General features: G+C 38.6%; 1 protein-coding gene across 1 annotated transcript; it reads left to right on the top strand.

Annotated features, from left to right (window-relative positions):
- Window positions 1-366: 366 nt before the first annotated feature.
- ATXN3 (ataxin 3) lies at window positions 367-12,280 on the top strand. Its single transcript, XM_058026006.1, has 11 exons — window positions 367-419; window positions 3,061-3,225; window positions 3,746-3,790; window positions 5,070-5,155; window positions 5,600-5,666; window positions 7,808-7,895; window positions 8,145-8,277; window positions 9,338-9,513; window positions 9,919-10,042; window positions 10,780-10,868; window positions 11,412-12,280. The coding sequence occupies exons 1-11, from the start codon at window positions 396-398 to the stop codon at window positions 11,504-11,506; spliced, it is 1,092 nt and encodes a 363-aa protein (XP_057881989.1). The 5' UTR covers window positions 367-395; the 3' UTR covers window positions 11,507-12,280.
- Window positions 12,281-18,892: the final 6,612 nt, after the last annotated feature.

Raw genomic sequence — 18,892 nt, 5'->3', positions numbered from 1 at the left:
GGGCGCCGCTCCGCTCGGTGGGGGAGAAGCGGTACCGGGGCCGGTGCCGGGAGGAGCGGCGCGGGGCCGGTGCCGGGATGAGCAGTACCGGGCCGGTGCGGGGAGAAGCGGTACCGGGGCCGTGGCCGGGATGAGCGAAGCGGCACCGGGGCCTGTGCGGGGCTCTCCGGCGGAGGAGCGGGCCGGCGGCGCGTGTCGCTGCCGCGCGGGGGCGCTGGCGGACAGCAGCGGCGGCTCAGCCCGCCGGCCTCCTCCCCGGCAGGGGGCGCCAGCGCGGCGGCCGGGCCGGGCCGGGCGCAGCCAGCGAGGCCTGCCCTGCGCGGCCGGGGGGCGGTGGGCGCTGCGATTGGCCGGGCGGGTCACGTGCGGTGGGGGCTGCGGCCGCCACAGTAAACATGGAGTCGATCTTCCACGAGCGGGTGAGTGAGGGAGCGAGGGAGAGAGTGCGGGGAGACCGGGCGGGTCCCGCTGTCCGCCCGCCTTGGCTGTAGCGCCGTCGGTTGTGGCCGTCCGGGCCGCCGAGACGGGGGAGGCGCGCGAGCTCTCTCTGAGGAGCTGCTGGGGCGGTGCCCGGGCCTCCCGTCCCTGCGCTGAGCGCGGGGCAGCCCCCGGAGCCCCCGGGGTGCGCTCGGCCGGTGTCGGGCCGGGCCCCGCTGGCCCTCCTTGGCATCTCGAACCTTCGGCGGTGGCTTGTCCTCTGCCCCCGGGGAGAGCCGAGGCCTTCGCTCCACGGTGCCTGTGCCTGTGGCCCGTCCCGGCTGGACGCTGCCAGCCCTACAGGGAAAGGAGAGCTCGGACGTCCTCTTTAGCACGGGGTCTGCGTTCTGGGGAGTGCAGAAACAGCCCCAGGTGTGGGGCGGTGTGGGCTGCAGCTCGCATGGCAGAGAAATGAGTGCGAGGATAAGCAGGGGCGGGCAGGGCTGCCCCTGTGCTCTCAGAGCCGTCTCGTCACCCAGCCTGGCTTGGCTGTGCCTGTGTAATGAGCAGGGAGGGGGAGAGCCGCTGGAGAAATCGCAGTTTATGTAGTGTGCTTCTGTGTGCCTCCTGTTTTGGAGAACAAATGCTGCTGTGAAATGCTGTGATTTATCCAGCTTCGCAAATATGACCTATTTCTGTTCTAATGCTGTTCAAATTGTAATTGGATTTGTCCTTGCACTTTGCCAGTGTCTCTTCAACTTTGTTGTGTTAATCTTACTGCTAGTTCTGTTACTTTGTTTTGTTATGTGGGATTGGTTTCCTTAAGAAGTCAAGTAAAATAGCTGTGTACCTTCCTTTAAAAAATTGCTGTTCTGAAATCCATAAAACCTGGGGAGTAGGTTTGGGTTTCAAAATTTGGTAAGTGTTGTGATGTTAAGTAGCTGCTGTTCAGAGGGTGAGTGTTGGATTTCAGCCGTGCTGGCCTCTGCTTCAGTGACCTTCAGTGTGGCTTTGAAACCAGTTTAACAAAATGTACTCTTTTCTTACATGGCCTAGCTTATCACAGTACGAATTAACTTTTTATTGCTAAAATGTTTCCTTTTAGAGAAATTACTATGTAAGCATGTAATACAACTAAGTTTCAGTGGTATTTTACTATCTCTCTGTTTCGAAACCATATTATTTCATATTATTCTGGTGGGGAAGCCTGTGATTGTTGAGCAGGTTCTTCTGTCACAGTTTTGTCCAGCAGTAGGGATGTGCTCCCAGAGGGACAGAAGCTGCTGTTTGCTCCTGAGTTCCTTGCTGCAGGGAGGGAATGAGCTGGAGGAGGAAGCCCGGCTGGACAGCTTTGGTAACTCATTGCTCAACAGAGTGGTGAAGCCATAGGAAGGTTCTGGAGTAAAGGGAACTTTCGAGGTTTCAGCTGTAAGGGAGATCATAGGGGAGTTCTGCATATGATTTGTATGATGCTTTTATGGAATTTTAAACAATATTCTTCAAAGGCATATTTTTGTATTCTTAGTTTCTGTGGGTGTGGTTTGAGGGAGGCCTTGTCTGTTTTGTTTTTAACGAAGAGCATGTGCAGGAGAGTTCTTAATGTAAATAAAATGAAGACTGATTAAAACAGAGAAAAGCAGCATTTTAAAACTGATGTTACTTGTCTTGCACATGGAGTTCCTGTTATTTGTGGAAAAAGGTTGCTTTTCATGGGAAGCTGCTTTGATTGGTTTACGTTGTGGTTTTTTTAACGAGGCTGTATTTTATCTCATATGTGAAAATGATGGAGCCTATCATGCATTCATTCAGATCAGAGATTTTTTAAATTTTTACTACAAAACCATCGCTGACATTGTTAATTATCTCTTTTAAAATTTGTGCTGATGTTTTAAAAATCTTACACTATAGTTCTGTTACCTGTAATGTGCTGGATATGTAACAAAATATCTGAAATGGTTTTTTATTTGAATCAATATCAATTGGTCTATCAATAAAAGAATTCATTGTTTAATATGCTGAATTTAATATTTTGTTTCCCCATCATTCTTTTCAAGATTTTCAGACTAGTGGTATGACCTTAATTTATCTACTTCCTATATGTAAATTTCAAGTGGAAAAGGAGCTTTATTGTTAGTCCAGCACCTAATCACTTTCTCAGCAATAACGTGGAGAGCAGATTGTCAATAGCCACCCCTGGAAGAGAACAATAGTTAAAAAATATTGAGTGTCTGTTATAGCAAATGTTTGTTCTAGGAAGTAGGGATCTAAACTGTTTGATTTTCATGTATTGATGTTTGGAAAGAAGATAGAATCCATTGTTCTGATGGTTGTAGAGTCTCTGTGTGATTTGTTGGGTCATTAGCAATATTAATGGTGTTTTCAAAAACAATTTTTACATGAAATTTATTTCCCTTAAAGAAATAAGGTAGTATGGATGTTGGCTTTTCTCCCATCAAGTTGATGGGAGGATTGTATTCTATAGCTTGCAGTGTAATACATTAAAAGAATGTGTGGTGTTCTGCAGGAGTGGGGAGGGCAGAAGTTTGCCAGAGTGAAACAGGTGAGTCTTTTTACAGAGTTTGCATCAACCTGGGGTGATTTTTTTTTTCTTTTTCTATTGTTTTTTTTCTCTTCCATTATTAGCAAGAAGGCTCGTTGTGTGCTCAGCATTGTCTGAATAATTTGCTGCAAGGTGAATACTTTAGTCCTGTTGAGTTATCCTCTATTGCACAGCAATTGGATGAGGAAGAAAGGATGAGAATGGCAGAGGGAGGAGTATCTAGTGAAGAATACAGAACATTTTTACAGGTAAAATTATATTCTTTTTAGGTTGCTTGATATTGCCGGAAATGAAATATTGTCTGGCACAGACCTATTCTTGCATAGCTAGACAAGGTTAATTTTCTATTGCTGAAGCTTTTTAAATTTATAGGCCTTTTCATTCATGCATCTTAGATATGTCATTTTCAAATGTTACTAGTACAGCTTTACAATAATTCTATAAAAAGCTACATTACCTTCATCTTACAAGTAGGAAGATCAGGCGTGATGAGGAGGATCAGTAATTTGCCTTTTGTTTTTGTAAGCCAGTGTCAGATAGGAGCAGAAATTCCCATGTCTATCTGCCCTTTAAGCACTGAACATCTCTAAAGGTTTGAGTTTTAAATTAAAATGCCTATTTGGGGCATTGTAATCAGTCTTACAGACGAGGATATAAATCATTGCTTTAAGAATCTGCAGTTACATTTATCTTCACAGCTCAATTATTTTTGACCTTTTATGCTTATACCATTTTTCCCTTTTCTCCTTCCAACTTCACATCGAGCAGCAGCCTTCTGTAAATATGGATGATAGTGGATTCTTCTCAATTCAAGTAAGCACAGCTCTCTTCTGACACCATTTTCTGTTTATGCAATATATGTTCTTTTATGTAATTTAAACGGCATTGAGCTTTTCCGTCCAGTTACCATTTTATGGCCTTAATGGGATTAAGTGCTGGAGTTCCAAATGTTCAGAGTGTTTTCCTTTAAGAACAGTGACTTGCAGTTCTTCAGTTCATGGGCCTCAAATCCATGGGAGAAACATGGATTCAGAAACTGTGAAATGGCGCCTGCTGGCAATAAGCTTGAGTTCTAAGCTGTTTCTTGTGGGCACTTCAGGTGTAGACCTTGGCTCCCAGGTGAAAAAGCATAATTCAGATTGCTTTCTCAAATTATAGATTGGAAAGCCCTTGGCAATGGTTACAGGGTTATCACAGTGATCTGAAGATTTTTCTTGGGTGTTTTGGGGTTTTTTAAGGCCATAGGGGAAGAGTAATTAATAAAAAATACTTAAACCAGACCAACAGCAAAAAAAGTTTTGAACACCAAATTGGGGGTTTTGTCTAGATTAGAGCTCTAGGCATCTTTGGCTGTCTCCCAAGCTTTCAGTGGTACTTGTCAATGCTCCAGACTCCCTCAAGAGCTTCACTTCCTTACAGCCAAATGGGCTGTTTTTCTTTTTAACAAGAAACCATTAACAGTTTGGCTTTCCTGCTGTCTTTGGGCTGCTTCAGTAGCTGAAAAAAATGCTTCCTTGTTCTACTTTTTTGTCCTGTCATTACTTTGTCATTTGAGGCATAGTTGGCTTGCTGAAAGGAATTAAAATTGTTAACTTAAAAGTTCTTACAGCCTTATTTCTTGTAGCTTTAAAGAGTTATTGTAAAAGAGTTGGTGCTCAGATCAATAAACTGACTGATCCTGTGATAATCCAGTGGTACAAAATTCCCAACAGTTACTGTGAAGAAAGATTGAGATTGTTTTGTGGGGAGGGGGAAGTAAGGGCAGAGCAGTGCATTGCAAGTAGAGAGATGATAACTACCAAAGTGTCTGTGGAAGGTGGAATGGCAGCTTTGTTTGGAGGAGTATGCTCATTAACACAGCTGAATTAAATCCTAGTTTTGTTAATTCTCCTTAGATAGGATGTGAGTGTTATGCTTGCACGGGGATTCATGACAGCTGCATTTTGAGTAATGTGATTCCTAGGTTTCCTGGCAATGTTTGAAATTAATTTTTATGAAAACAGTACAATTGTTTAGCACAGCTAAGATGCTTGCATTGCTTGAATTTAGATTTGAACTAGTCTGACTCATGAAAAGTGTTCTTTTTTGACAGGTTATAAGCAATGCCTTGAAAGTCTGGGGTTTAGAGCTAATCCTCTTCAACAGCCCAGAGTACCAGAGGCTTGGGATTGATCCTATGTAAGACTGTTTTAGCACCTTGTTTTTATTTTACTGTACAAATACTTTTTGTATTTTACATTTTAAATCTTTCTTTTAAATGGCTGTTTTATGCTCTGTTGCATTTTGATGTTTGTATTGCCCCTGGCTTTGATTCCTTTTCCTTTTTTTTTTCTTTTTGGGGGTGCATGAGAACATCTGTCCTCTGTTCCTTCATGGTATTTTAGTATCTGTGGCATCACAGATATATGGAGATTTCAGTGATATTGACAACTTCCTGAATGTTATAAAAGCAGTATGAGTATTCTAAAAAGCAGTATGAGTAATGTAGCATCAATAGTTATATTACTAAAACTTTATTGTATTTAAGTTCGAATTAGTGATAGCAAATATCTTAAACATTATTATGTACTCTGATTTTAGAGTATTTAATTTTATTTATATCTTTTGTTTTTCTTTTTACAGAAATGAAAAATCATTTATTTGTAATTATAAGGAACACTGGTTTACAGTTCGAAAGTTAGGAAAACAGGTGACACTGTCTTTTTTTATTTTAAAATTAACTTCAGAAATGGGTGTGGTTGCAAGTAGATTGTGCTTCCCTTTTGCAAGCTTTTGCTGCAGTTTGGTTTAATAGTATCCCATATTAAAAAAAAAAGGTAAATGTTTGTTTTATCACAAAAATGCCAGGCAGGTCATTGTAAATATTAGCCTGGGAAAAGACTGTAGGATCAGTTCCCTAGTGAATGTCCATTGGGGAGCTACAGCTCTGCTAGGGTCTGAGGTGACTTCTTAAGCTATTTTCTTTTTTTTTGTCTGCATGAAATACTGAAGAAAACTTATACTGGGGGTTCAGTGGGAGTAGGGAATCCTGAACAAAGATTAGGATCTCTACAGAATTCAAATTTATTTTAGTACAGTAAGATAGTGGCATTGTAAAATAATTTTGTATTTAAATGGGCAGTAAATATAAGAAAATATTCAAGTTTTTGATGGATAATAATGGATACTCAAAAGTACATATAAAAGCTTATGAGCTTTTATACATCATGAGCAGATTTGGTGTTTGGTTTTTTCAGGGTTTTTTTTCAGAGAAAACATTCATGGAAAACACGTTTAAGAGTCTATAATAGTGGGACAGGAATCTGTTTGCCCATTTGGTTCCTTTTTGCAAGTTCTGTCTACTTATGTTGTCATCCAGATTTAAAAAATAAAGAAAAATCACTTGTTAGTGAGAAAACTGAACTGTACTGTTTGGCTTTAGTTTAAAAGTATGACTAATGTTTACAGGCATTTTTTGTTTATTTGATATCAAAAAGGTTGTCTTTAAATTATGCTTATTATGCAATGCAGCCATGATGGGTGGAATTTTATGAGGGCATTCTAACCCAAGACATGCTAAGCTCGAGAGGGAATGCTTTTTTCCTCTTTTACCTGTGGCTTGAAACCACATGAAGACAGTACTAGGTGTCTGTTATCTAGAGAGTAATGAGAAAATTTGACAAAAGAGGTTGTTTCTCTTCTGTTACAGTTAAAGCAAAATTAGTTTAACAAAATTTTCTCCTCCATAATGTCTTTTAAAAGTTGCTATAGTCTGTCCATCAAGTTTTTTACAAAACTTTTTATTCCCCTGCTCTTCTACACTGTTTGTCTTTTTACCCTTTGCTAGTGGCAAGGAGTGTTTTTGGCAAATGAAGATTGCATGACAGGGTGGTAGATAGTCACTTATATTGTTGTATGGGCCTGGCTGCAGGTGTGTGGATGCATATATGAAAGTTTGGGTAGATTAAGGCATTTCTGTGAGAATGGAGATAAAATTCTCCTTCCACTAAGTCAAATGGTGCTTTCTGGTTAAAACTGTATAATATTGAATGAGTAGGTCTAAAAACAGTTCTTTAGCTACATTGGAATTATATATGGAGGCTTAAAGGTAGAGTATTTTGTTTCACATTGAATATATTTTCTCTCTAGAAGTTTGATGTAAATTTTATGTAAGTAAGTAATACTGTTTCTCTTTAGAAGTATTATAAATTACTAGTTATGGTCTTTGGGTAACTAGAAATGAGTTGTGTATGTTTATGTGAAGGTGTTCCCTGTTGTAATACAGTGCTGTACTCTCAGAACACTAAATTTGAGGGGGTTTTTTTTGTTAATTTAAGTTTAAAAATTATCTGAGAGAAGGGTAAACACTACTTTTCAGCATCACTAGCTATTGAAGGTGGAATGTTCCATGAAAGTATTTAATTGAAATAATAGAATGTCTGTTTTCTGTGTCTATTTCTTAACACATAGCATTAATTGATGAAGGGTTTCTTACTGCATTAGTCCCTGGTTTAAAACTAGGATTAAGCAGAATTTTAGAATGATATCTGAAATAAAACAAAATACAGTAGTTAAAGATTACCTGGTTTAATGTGTTTCCCTGGTACCAGTGTTCAATAATGTGAGAGAGCATGCAGTAATTTCCACACTTCAGATGTCCTGTTAGAGTATTTGAAGGATAATGTTTAGCAGTAAAGGTATTATGCTTCAAAACACTTAAATTTGATAATTTATTTTACTATATTTATTTGTATATTCCATAATAAAAAATTACCATAATGTACAGGAATGGATTACCAAGGAATCTTTATGCTAATTTGTTCTCTCAACCTTTTTTTTTCTTAATTACAGTGGTTTAACTTGAACTCTCTCTTGATGGGTCCAGAACTAATATCAGATACATATCTTGCACTTTTCTTGGCTCAATTACAACAGGAAGGTAATAGTAACTTGCAGATGTTAAGTCTCATTAATTAAAAGTAGGTAATAATCATTATTTCTTAGAGCTTACGTATTCAGTTAACTACCCTTAGTTTTATGATTGAAATAGTGAAATAACCCAAGTCCTTATAATAAAAGGTGGAGTCTTACATCTTAAATTGCACATGATTGTATTCCATATAGTGTGCATTTTAGAGTGCTTGTATCTGAACTTTAATGCTGTAGACTTACATTTTATTTTTTTCAGGTTATTCCATATTTGTAGTAAAAGGTGACCTGCCAGACTGTGAGGCTGATCAGCTGCTGCAGATGATTCGGGTACAGCAGATGCAGCGACCAAAACTGATTGGAGAAGAGGCAGCACAGTCAAGAGATCAGAGGTAAGGTAAATAAAGATTTTATTTTAATAATGTTCAGTGTGATTGGTTTGTAATTTGGAAGTAACAAGAAGTACCTTTAGTTCAATGTGCACTGCTGTTGCACACATGAAAAGCAATTTGATGGGCAGCAAATGGTGTGTTTTTAAGTGGGCAAAAGCTGGCTTGGTGGGCATTGAGTCTTTACTTGTGCATAAGCATATCATAGTGCAGATTTTTGAATTAGGGAGGAAAATGGTGTAGCAAATCTTATAAACTATGGTTAATAGTAATTCTTTTATAATTAAGACTGGTTTGTGCATTCTGTCATAAGTAGAAAAGAATGAGAAACTGGTATTTGAATTCCACATCATATAAATCATACAGCATTCCCTTTTGGAGTAATTTTGCTGTAATGTTGTGGTGCTGCTCATTTTTGATGCATTCTGCTAATATAAAACATCCTTTAAAGCATATAAAATTAGTACTTGATGCACTTCTGCAATGATTTCACTGAATTTTCATGGTGAACAAATTACATACTGATAATAAGGCTTTAGGCTTCTCAGAGGAATTCATTACTTTTTTCCCCTTTGTAAAGTTAAACTACTGTTGTAAATTGATGGAATAATTAGCAGTAACATGGAAAGTGTGTACAGTTTACATGGGTTCTGTTGCTTTAGTGTGGCCTTCAAGGCTCCTGAGAAGGAGACTGTATGCACTCTTTTCTGCTGGTGTAACTTTTTAAATAGCAGTAGGTTGGAATAACATGTATCATGGCTTTTTGTGGGCTTATCATTTTTGACAATTTACTATCTAACAGCTTCTTGTCAATGTCCATTGCTTTACAGGTCAGTGTGTGGCAAATACATATGTTAAGGTTGCCCTGCAGTTGCTTGCAGCCCTTTTGTGCTTTTTCATTTTTCAGGAAAATAATTGTTCATGTAACAGACTTTCACAAGAAAAATGTTTTTCCCAAAGTTAAACCTAGAGTTAAATTGGTAGAATGTACTAATTTAAACCTCATGATAAAATGTAATATAATTTCTGTCTGAATTTTGCTATGAATGTATGAATTTCACAGGCTATCCCGAGGTGATGTGGACCAAGCAATAGAAGTTAACCATCCTTTTGATGGAACAGGCATGTTAGACGAAGATGAAGAGAATTTTCAGAGAGCCCTGGCTCTAAGCAGGCAGGAAATTGATATGGAGGATGAAGAGGCTGATCTTCGCAGAGCCATCCAGCTCAGCATGCAAGGTGCAGTGCTCATCTCAATTTCTTACAGTGCTTTAAGCAGCTCCTGGAGTCAGTTTGTCAGGCAATTTTTCCAGCATGTGTCACCATCTCTGGAAAGACTGGTTTGAGGCATGGAAGGACAATCCAGGATTGCATGTAACTATCTCCCTCCTGCTTTTTGAAAAGTTGTAACTTGCATGTTGTCATTGATTATTAGGAAGGAAGAAAAAATTGGCAAAGAGTAGCAGGAGGAAAGGGAAACAGTCCTAAGGTGAGAAGAGAAATTATCAGGCAAACTTCTTCTAGGTGCTTAGATCTCAAAAAAGTCTTTCTTCTTTTCAAGTTTGAGGACATTTTTTAAGTTATGTTTTATTTACTAACTTCATTTTACTATAATTAGTAGGATCTGGCATGTTCTGCTTTCAGGTAGCCGTCGAAGTGAGCTCTCAGGCTCATCACCACAGAATGTGCCTCAGCCGTCTCACAGCAGTCAGACAGAGTCCCTTTCCTCAGAAGAGCTGCGAAGGAGAAGACAAGCATATTTTGAAAAGTAAAGTAGCTGATAGAAAACTGCATGTGGAAGTACATGTATTTTTCAGTGCTTTTGGGGTGTGGATGTGTTTCTTACTGAGGTCCAGCTCAAATTTTCTGTCTTAATATGATTTCCTAACAGTACCTGTATTTTACTATTCTCAGGTGGTTCCTACAGAGAAACCTTTAGTAAGAGTGTTTGTTAATAATGCAGTAGTCTTGTTATTACTGCAAGTCTTGTGAAGAAAGAAAAGAAAACGTTATAGGAGTATTTTAAATGAAATCCTGTACGTTTCTGCAACTACCTTCTCAACAAAAAGTATTATTTCTCTAAGACTCTGCTTTGGGTAATGATGCTTCTCATGTGCATCACATAAAAACATTGTACATATTTTATGTTACTGTTCTGGTGTATCTTCTTAATAGATAGTTGAGCTATTGTAGCTTTTCCTTATTTCTGTCTTACAGTAATAGAGGAAATAAAGACCAGGGAGAAATGCTGTGGATGGGAGGAGTTAGACTGCACATGGTAGGATGAGAATGCAGAGCTACCAAATCCTGGGAAAATAGTCTTGTGGCTTGGAATATAATACTGGGAAGATTATATCTGAAGGTTAACAGGGTGAAATGATGAAAGAGATTTTGGGCACAGGGGTGTTATTGTACCAAGCAGCTTAAACAGCTTCTACTTCTGACTTGACTCATGTCTCATACTGATGTTAATCTTATTCTCTTACAAATATATGACACTTTCAGACAGCAACAACAGCTACAGCAGCAAAATCAGACTTCAAACCTACAGGACAAAGCAACTCTTAGTTCAAGCACTCCAGAATCTGGCCCAGGTATTGTTTTTTAACCTTTGATTCAACACTGAAATGTGTCTTCTTCATCTTTGTGTTGTTTGTTAATTTTCCTTCCCTGCCTGCTTTGCACTTGAGCAGCCATTCAGATTGTGTATTACAGCCATTACTGTATTGGCAGTGAAGGAAAGAATCAGTTTCCTGAAAAGCCTGTTTCCATTTGAATGTCAATATCCCATTTCAAATGTAGACCATTGCTATTACCCCAACTGTTTGTTTTCTAAATTAATTTTAAAGTTGTGGAACAACTTGCAATAGTATCTGACAAAATTACTGGAACCAGTTTAGAGAAGACCATGTGTAGACCTTACCAGTGGCAGGTATTGGTGATCCAAAACTGGTGTATATTGTTACAAACTGACTTATGGTGAAAAACTGTTTGCAAAATGTTCAGTGACTTTGAAAACAAAACCAGTTTTGTCAGTGGGGTAGGAAAAGGTGGGTGTGGACGAAAACAACAAAAGCATTTAACTATAATTAAGTACTGTGAATTTATTACAGCTTGTATGCATGTATTGTCTTTAGGAGGAGATATGAGTGAAGAAGACATGCTTCAAGCAGCCATGAATATGTCTTTGGAGTCTGTCAGAAACCACTTGAATTTAGAAGAGGAGAAATAACCTCATTTTTTCCCTCTTATTGTCAAAACGCTAAGTCTCCATTAAAATTCTACTGTGTGGATGTTGCACAAGCAGGGTTCATTTCAGAGTTCTGGAAGCAGGAATGAAAGGGGGGCTGCTGGAGGTCAGTTTAGAGAGGATCTGCAAATACAAAAAAGATTGCACTAATTTAGAGAACTGTAGCACTCCTACAAAACATCTGCTCACAAGAGTAGCGGTGTTAAAATTACTGGAACCATTCACACAAAGTTAGACAAGGGTAGCAGCTGTAACTTCAAAAAGTAAAGCTTTTAAAGCTTGCATTAAAAAAGCAAGTTTAAATCGTTTTGAAGAATTCTATAGAAGATACAAATGGTGCTGAAAACAGCATCAAATTATTTTCTTCAGTACTAATGGAAAAACAGATACAAGTAATAAGTTATGCTCATAAATTATTTTTAATAAATCACTCTAAAATGGAGAGAGTAATTAAATTCCAGTTATCTTAAATAATTTATTTTGTGATTGTTTATTATGAACAACTTAATGTCAACTTTCTGATCCTGCTGTCCACTTTTGAAATGATCCATTCTGCAGGAGAAACAAAAACTCATAAATTTCGTACTTTTCAATTCAAGACAAAATTGTATTGTTGACTATAATGTTATTCCTGAGTCTTTCAGTGATTTCTGACTTTGTAACAATTCTTGGTTTTACCTTCAATTCCAATTGTAAATTTTAGATCTGTGTTTAACATACTGTCTTTTAGCAGATAACTTGCCTTATTTGGCTTGGGGTTTTAATTATTGTTTTCTTATGTTCTTTCTCATTAAAGCCACTTTCTTTTTACTTCAAAAGCAGCATATACTCAATTTGGTTTAGCAGGTTTTCTTTTCTACCTCTTCCAGAGAATTTTCCTCTTCAAGCTCAACCCTTTATTCTGGCCTTTCAGTATGAAAGAGCTGTAACTGAGTCTAGGAGAAAATAGGAGGGGATTTAGGTGCCATAAAGTCAGTGCCACACACAAAGATGCACTCCTGCAATCCGAAATGACCCCTGTTCAAGTAGCTCTTTTAAGAATGAATATTTATGCCTGTGTGGATGTTCTTTCTGAAATGCTTTCCATGAGTGTCTGTCAGAATGTTGCAGTTTTTTCAGGAATGGCCTTTATTCATGCACCTTACAATTTTTTATTACGTTGTTTCTGATCCTGAGAAAAATTGGGAAGCAAAGTATGTGAGATGGCTTATGCTACTGGTTGTAAGACATTTGCTTTGATATCCAGGATGAATGTGTAACAGGGTTACCAAACCTGACCTTGAACTTCAGTGCAACAAAAGAGAGATGTTTCATTTTCCTAAATGGTGCTTGAAATACAAATTCTGTTTACATATAAATTATATGGAAATATGTTGTAGATAGAGTATATAAGCTGTAGTCCAGTTAAAGCATTAACAGTTAGCACAGGCATTCTAAGAATCTTTCAAAGATAACCCCAAATTTCTTTATCAAAAAATTCTCAAGTTACATCTTTGCACAATAGTAACGCTTAATTAAAATTAGTAGGAAATGAATGGTAGCTAGATGGATATACACATTCAGCATCAAGTAGTACTGTACATGAAAGGGCTCTTACCTCTCAGTAAAGATTTGTTTACAGCAATGGTTTCCTGATAGCTTGGGATATTAATATAGTATGCATATTTGAGCTAAATTCTGTTTTTCTTATCTATGTGCTGGATTTTCACCAATGTCACCAGAACCACTGGTATGTGTTGCACAGTTTGGATTTTGAATGAGACAGCACTACTTTTTAAAAACTGGTTTTTGTATTTTTAAAATAATCCTGTCATCCACATTACAATTATTTGTGATGTCTCAAATTAATATAGCTAAACAATTACTTTAAATGTCCATGTAAGCATATGCCATTTTGAAATGCTGTATTTTTCAGGGTGTGATTTTTTTGCTTTCAGTTTGAAATTTCTATGAAACTGAAAGCAAGAAAGGTGTCTAAAGCACTGATTTTTTTTTTTTCTCATCTGTCAATTAACCACAGCTTAATTTTCCTTTCTTGGTTGTGCTATAAATTAATTCTGAAATAAGACTCATTTTTATAAATAGATGTAGATTGGCAAGCTGATGCCAGTATTTGGAACTCGGACCTTTTATTCTCTCTTATAAGAACATAATAAAAATATTATTTCTAGCTCTAGCAGCCCTATATTTAAAAAAAAAAAACCAAAAACTCAGCCCCTTAAATCTCACTGACTGTAACCCAGGCCAAATACATGATTTTATAATCACTAAAACATGGAGGTTTGCCTTTGAACTTTCATGTGACATCATAAGTCACTTCATCATCCCAGTATTTTAATATGGAAGAAATATAAAATGTCAGTGCCTGAAAGGCACAGCTGAGTCAGTGATCACAGGGACAACTGTTTTCCTTTCTATGCAGAAATGCTGTCAGTCAGCAAATACCAGTTTGATTTTTAGAGAAATGTCAAGTTGAATGATGTAGGCATATCAATTAGACAAGCAGTTACCAGAGAGCAATTTAAGCTACGTCTGTTAATTCATGTGATTTTGTCAATGAAAAAGACCTAAACCAGCCAGTCCACCACTAACTGTACTGTTCCCAGGCACCACAGCTGCACCTCTTCTAAAGCTTCAGGGAGGGGGCTCAACCACTTGCCTGGGCAGCCTGTTCCAATGGTGGACAACCTTTTCAGGGAAGAAACACTTCCTGGTACCCAAACTGAACCTCCCCTGGTACAAACTGAGGCCATTTCCTCTCATCTTGTCACTTGTTACCTGGGAGATGAGGCTGACCCCCACCACGCTACAACCTCCTTTCAGGGCTTGTAGGGAGTGACAGGGCCTCTGTTTGAACTGTACCCAAGGAAAAACTCATATTAATTGCTGACAGTACATTTTTTATAACCCAGGTCTCAAGTTCAAAATGTCTGGGCCTGCCAAGAAGCTGTCAATAAACTGCTGTCATTTTTTGGTGTTCATTCTTTCGGTGATAAACAGTTATCAGTGTGACTTAACTATGCTTTTAATTTACTAATTTAGAGTGTACTTCTGGTGTTACCTACCCTGTCAAGCTGAAGGGTTGGGTTTTTTCCCATGTTATAGCTTTAGGCCAAAGTCCATTGTAAGGGAGCAGACATTGTTTTTTGTTGGTGGGTTGTTGTTTTTTTTTTTAATTATAGAATTATATTTGATGGAATTTCAGGCTTCATTCATTCAACAGACTTTACTGTTTTCCAGTGAAAGGTCCATGTGACATAAGTTATGGTTTTGTGCCAGTAAAAATAAAAGGGGCAGGAGTAATACAATAAATGTCTTCCATAATTGCTTCTCTGAGTATAATTCTACAAACTGCTTTCATGGTGTTACAGTGAAGGCAGGAGGAACAAGAGCTGTAATGCAGTCATGCTTGCATGCAGTTCTTGTTAGGCACAGCAAGTACAAATATGGGCTGTTTAAATGCTTACGTTTTTCTAGACCTGAAACTAATATATGATATGATATGATGCTGGCTTACTTTAAGATTTGGGCTTCCTGTGTCCTTCAAAGAACTGAAGCAAATTTAAGTGTAGTTTTCAGCTAAAGTACTTTTCTGACTTGTCATACTTCATTACTTTGCAGACTACTTCAAAATAACCAATACAAATGTAAATCTATGATGTGTTTTAGTGTTGGACTACTGCTTCTGTTACAAACTTACAGAATGGGGGGGATTAAAATTGCTTCTGCAGGTGTCTAGTAGACAAATAAAATTTTCAGGCTAGTTTGTCTTATTAGGAAACTGACTGGCTTAAAAATTAACATGTTACAGTTCTAAAATGTGACATTTTCTAGTATTAATTGGTTCAAACAATAATAAAAACATAAAAATGGTGGCCTTGTACAGAAAAATACAGTATAGGGGAATAGGATCAGAGAATTAGAATTCAGGCTTACAAAGTAGTATTCTGCAGTTCACGTTACCAGCACTTCACTTTTAAAGGAATTGAAATAAGAATCCAAGGAAGAGAATAACTGATGTGGAAACTTTTTTTAAGGGCTTAGGTAGAAAATTATGTTGTTTGCTTGGTAAGCCATTACTGTCTTGCATAGAACAAACTTAAGTCCTGGAAAATCTTGATAATTATTTACAAATCATTAAAAAAAAAAAAGAAAATATGTCCAATATGTAATAAATACATACCTATTCCATGTACACAATCACTTGGTCAAGTGAGAACAATACTTAATACATTCAAACTGCCTGGGTCCAAATACTTACTTCTTCATTTTAGAATTGGTAGCTTTGTCTTGTGTCTAGGTTTTCATCTTAAAAGCATGAGCTCTTCTGCAATAAATTGTTTTAATCCTCATACACACATTTTGCCTTATTTGCATTTCAGAGATGGAGGGAATGCTGGAGTATTTAACCTGCCATACTCACCTTCTTCCCCAGTTACAGTTCTTCAGACAGTTAGTACCTGTGACTTTTCAACTGCTTACATCAAATCAAAGTACTTATATATTATTTTCTTTGTTAAGAAAAATAATTATAACTACAATTTTCTTTTAATCTCCCCCCATCCTCAGTGCAGCCACTGTGTGAATTCAGGAGGGAACTTCAGGAGGGAACTTCAGGAGGGAAAAAAGGGATGTAATACTTAAATGCCACTGTGCAAAAGCAAAATGAAAAAAAAAAAAAGATAAAACCTTGATTTTGTCTTTAAAGCATGTAAGCTTTGATAAAATGTTACTTTTTGCTACATGAAACCCCCTGTGTACAAATCACTGTAGAGTTAGGATTTTGTAAGGGAATAATTTTTCATCTCTTAACCTAATAGTTGTGTATTTTAGAAATCATTTTCAGTAACATTTTTTTGTCAAGACTGTTTTCATATCACATCTCTGGCTCTGGATTCCTGTATAATTTTGCCTATTTTGTGTATATAAAGCACAGAATACTGAAAAGATTTTAAAAGGGAAAGCTGAAATGCTTTGTCATTGTTTTGACTGGAAAATGGCAGCACTGTTCGATATTTTGAAAATGCTCTCCAAATAGGCATGAATATATATGGTTGTATTTGATATCACTTTTTAAAATAAATATGATTATAGCTTCTAATGTTTCTCTCAAGTATTTGCATATATGCTTTCCCTTACGTGTGGATTGGACACAGAATCATCAAACATTGAACTCCTATCCCTGGTATCAGTGGGCTTTGCACCAGAGGTGTTTAGACACAGCAGTGGGACAGTTTTCTGTGGCTGACATTTCATCAACTCTGAGTCTTTGCATCTGTTGGTACTCCAGAAGTTGGGTAAAGACACTCCTGTTGAGGAAGGAAGTTGGTGCCAATTGTAGTTATGTTACATCTTTTAAAATTGTATGCTTTCTAATTTTTAAAGCTACAGTTTCCTGCTTTGCTGCCAGAATACTCATTCTTTTTGTGACACAATGCATTGCTCTTGTAGCTCAGTCAAAACAGAGTATACTGGATAATTTCCCTTACTAACAGTGGATGAAGTCAGTCAGCTAAAAAAAAATTACTTGCAATGCTAAATAGTTTCTAGTTTTGCAAGATTAGTAATTAAAACGAGCAGTACTAAAAGTCTTCTGTGCTACTTTATTGACTACATCCCTTACTTGGCATTTCAAAATTTACCACCATAAAAGACATTTTTATCATCGCTAAATATTTAAATGTCTGCAGGACATCTGTGATCTTAGTTGAAAAAATGCTGTTTTCCCATAAAAACTCTTTAGCCAAACTAAATGACACATCTTTACTGTAATGAGGACCCATATGGGCTTTGTTAAACCAATGATAAGGGGTATTTTGAGTATTGTAACTTTTCATCTCCATTAAACCCAAAAGTGCAAATTTATAAAACTGATAAAGGTACACGCCTATATTTCATGCTATATCACAGCACTAGCACTTCCTACAATTCTGATGCCTTTTTTTTTAAGCCAGGAACAGATTTGAAGTGGTGCGTGATTGGTTTCACTGTGGATAATCGTAAGGGGGACAAGTATGCCATTAGATAAATATACTGGTGAAATCAGTTATAAACTTGATAGAAAAACTGTTCCATGAAGAGGGACAAGTCTTTATTAGAGAAGTTTTAACTTCTAAACTCCTGGAGCATTTACCATGCCCAGCCTTAGCAGCCTCTGTGAGTGGCAGAGGGCAGTAAAAGGTGATAGAGCATTGCAGGCCAGCCCTGAACCCTTCACCAAGCTCTGCAAAATGCAGGTTATTCCATGTCTGTCTGGTGATGTTTGCCAGCTTGTAACTCCAGAGCCTGTGTTTTGTGCCTGCTGCATTCTCAGACTTCTAGAAAAGATTTCACCTGTGAAATGCTCTTCTCAGCTTCATTTTGCTGTTGATGTGGTGCTTTAATTACACCTCTTTTTATGTAGTTATCAATTTGAAACGGGCAGTGAGTGATCCAGCTGCCCTGTATTTTAAGTCCAGCATTATGTATATGTATAAATATATATGTAAATGTATAAATACATTTCCCTGTATTTATATTAGCATTTTTATAACTATCATTCTGATGGATACAAAACTGCTTTTTCTGTAACAGTGCAGTACTCTTTGTAGTCCAAGTTTAAATACTTCGCTTGATAAAAAAACAGAAAGAACTTTGAATTAGAGCAGTTTTGGGGTTCTGGCTGGAAATACAACCAAGAATCACAGAATGGGTCAGGTTAGAAGGGCCCACAGTGGGTGATCTACTCCAACCTCCCTGCTCAAGCAGGGTCATCCTAGAGCAATGGCACCGAATTCAGATAAATCCCGAGTATCTCCAGGGAGGGAGCCTCCACAGCCGCTCTGGGCAACCTGTTCCAGTGAGCAGTCACTGCACAGTTAACAAGTCTTTCCTGATATTCAGGTGGATCTTCCTGCATCAGCTTCTGCCCGCTGCAGAAACCTCGTCCTGTTGCTGGGCACCAGCGGGAAGAGCCCGGACGCGGCCCCTCGGCCCCTGTCCCTGAGATTCTCATAGACACCGACCGGGTCCCCTAAGTCTTCCCATTCCATTGCACTCCACGTACATCCAAAGCAGCCGGGGCTTCAAGATCTCGTGTGTGTTGTGGGAACAAACACAAACCGTGCCTCATCTCGTGCACAGCACGCTGTTTTGCTCATGGCCCAGATCCACCCGGTCGGGCGAGTTCCCGATAATCACACGGCGCTCCACGCCGCCATCCCGGCATCCCCTGCTCCCACCCACGCCATATCCGCCTCCGAGGCGGCGCTCTGGCCGGGCCGCCGCGCTCGATGGTGTTTGGGAGGGGTGTCATGGCGGCCGTTGAGGTGGCAGCAGCCGGAGCCGCCGGGAGGAGTCGCTGAGCCAGGACGGGACCAGACAAGCCAA

The sequence above is a fragment of the Melospiza georgiana genome, chromosome 6 (assembly GCF_028018845.1).
Source record: "Melospiza georgiana isolate bMelGeo1 chromosome 6, bMelGeo1.pri, whole genome shotgun sequence".
Lineage (NCBI taxonomy): Eukaryota > Metazoa > Chordata > Aves > Passeriformes > Passerellidae > Melospiza > Melospiza georgiana.
This window is presented reverse-complemented; position numbering and strand designations above follow the sequence as displayed.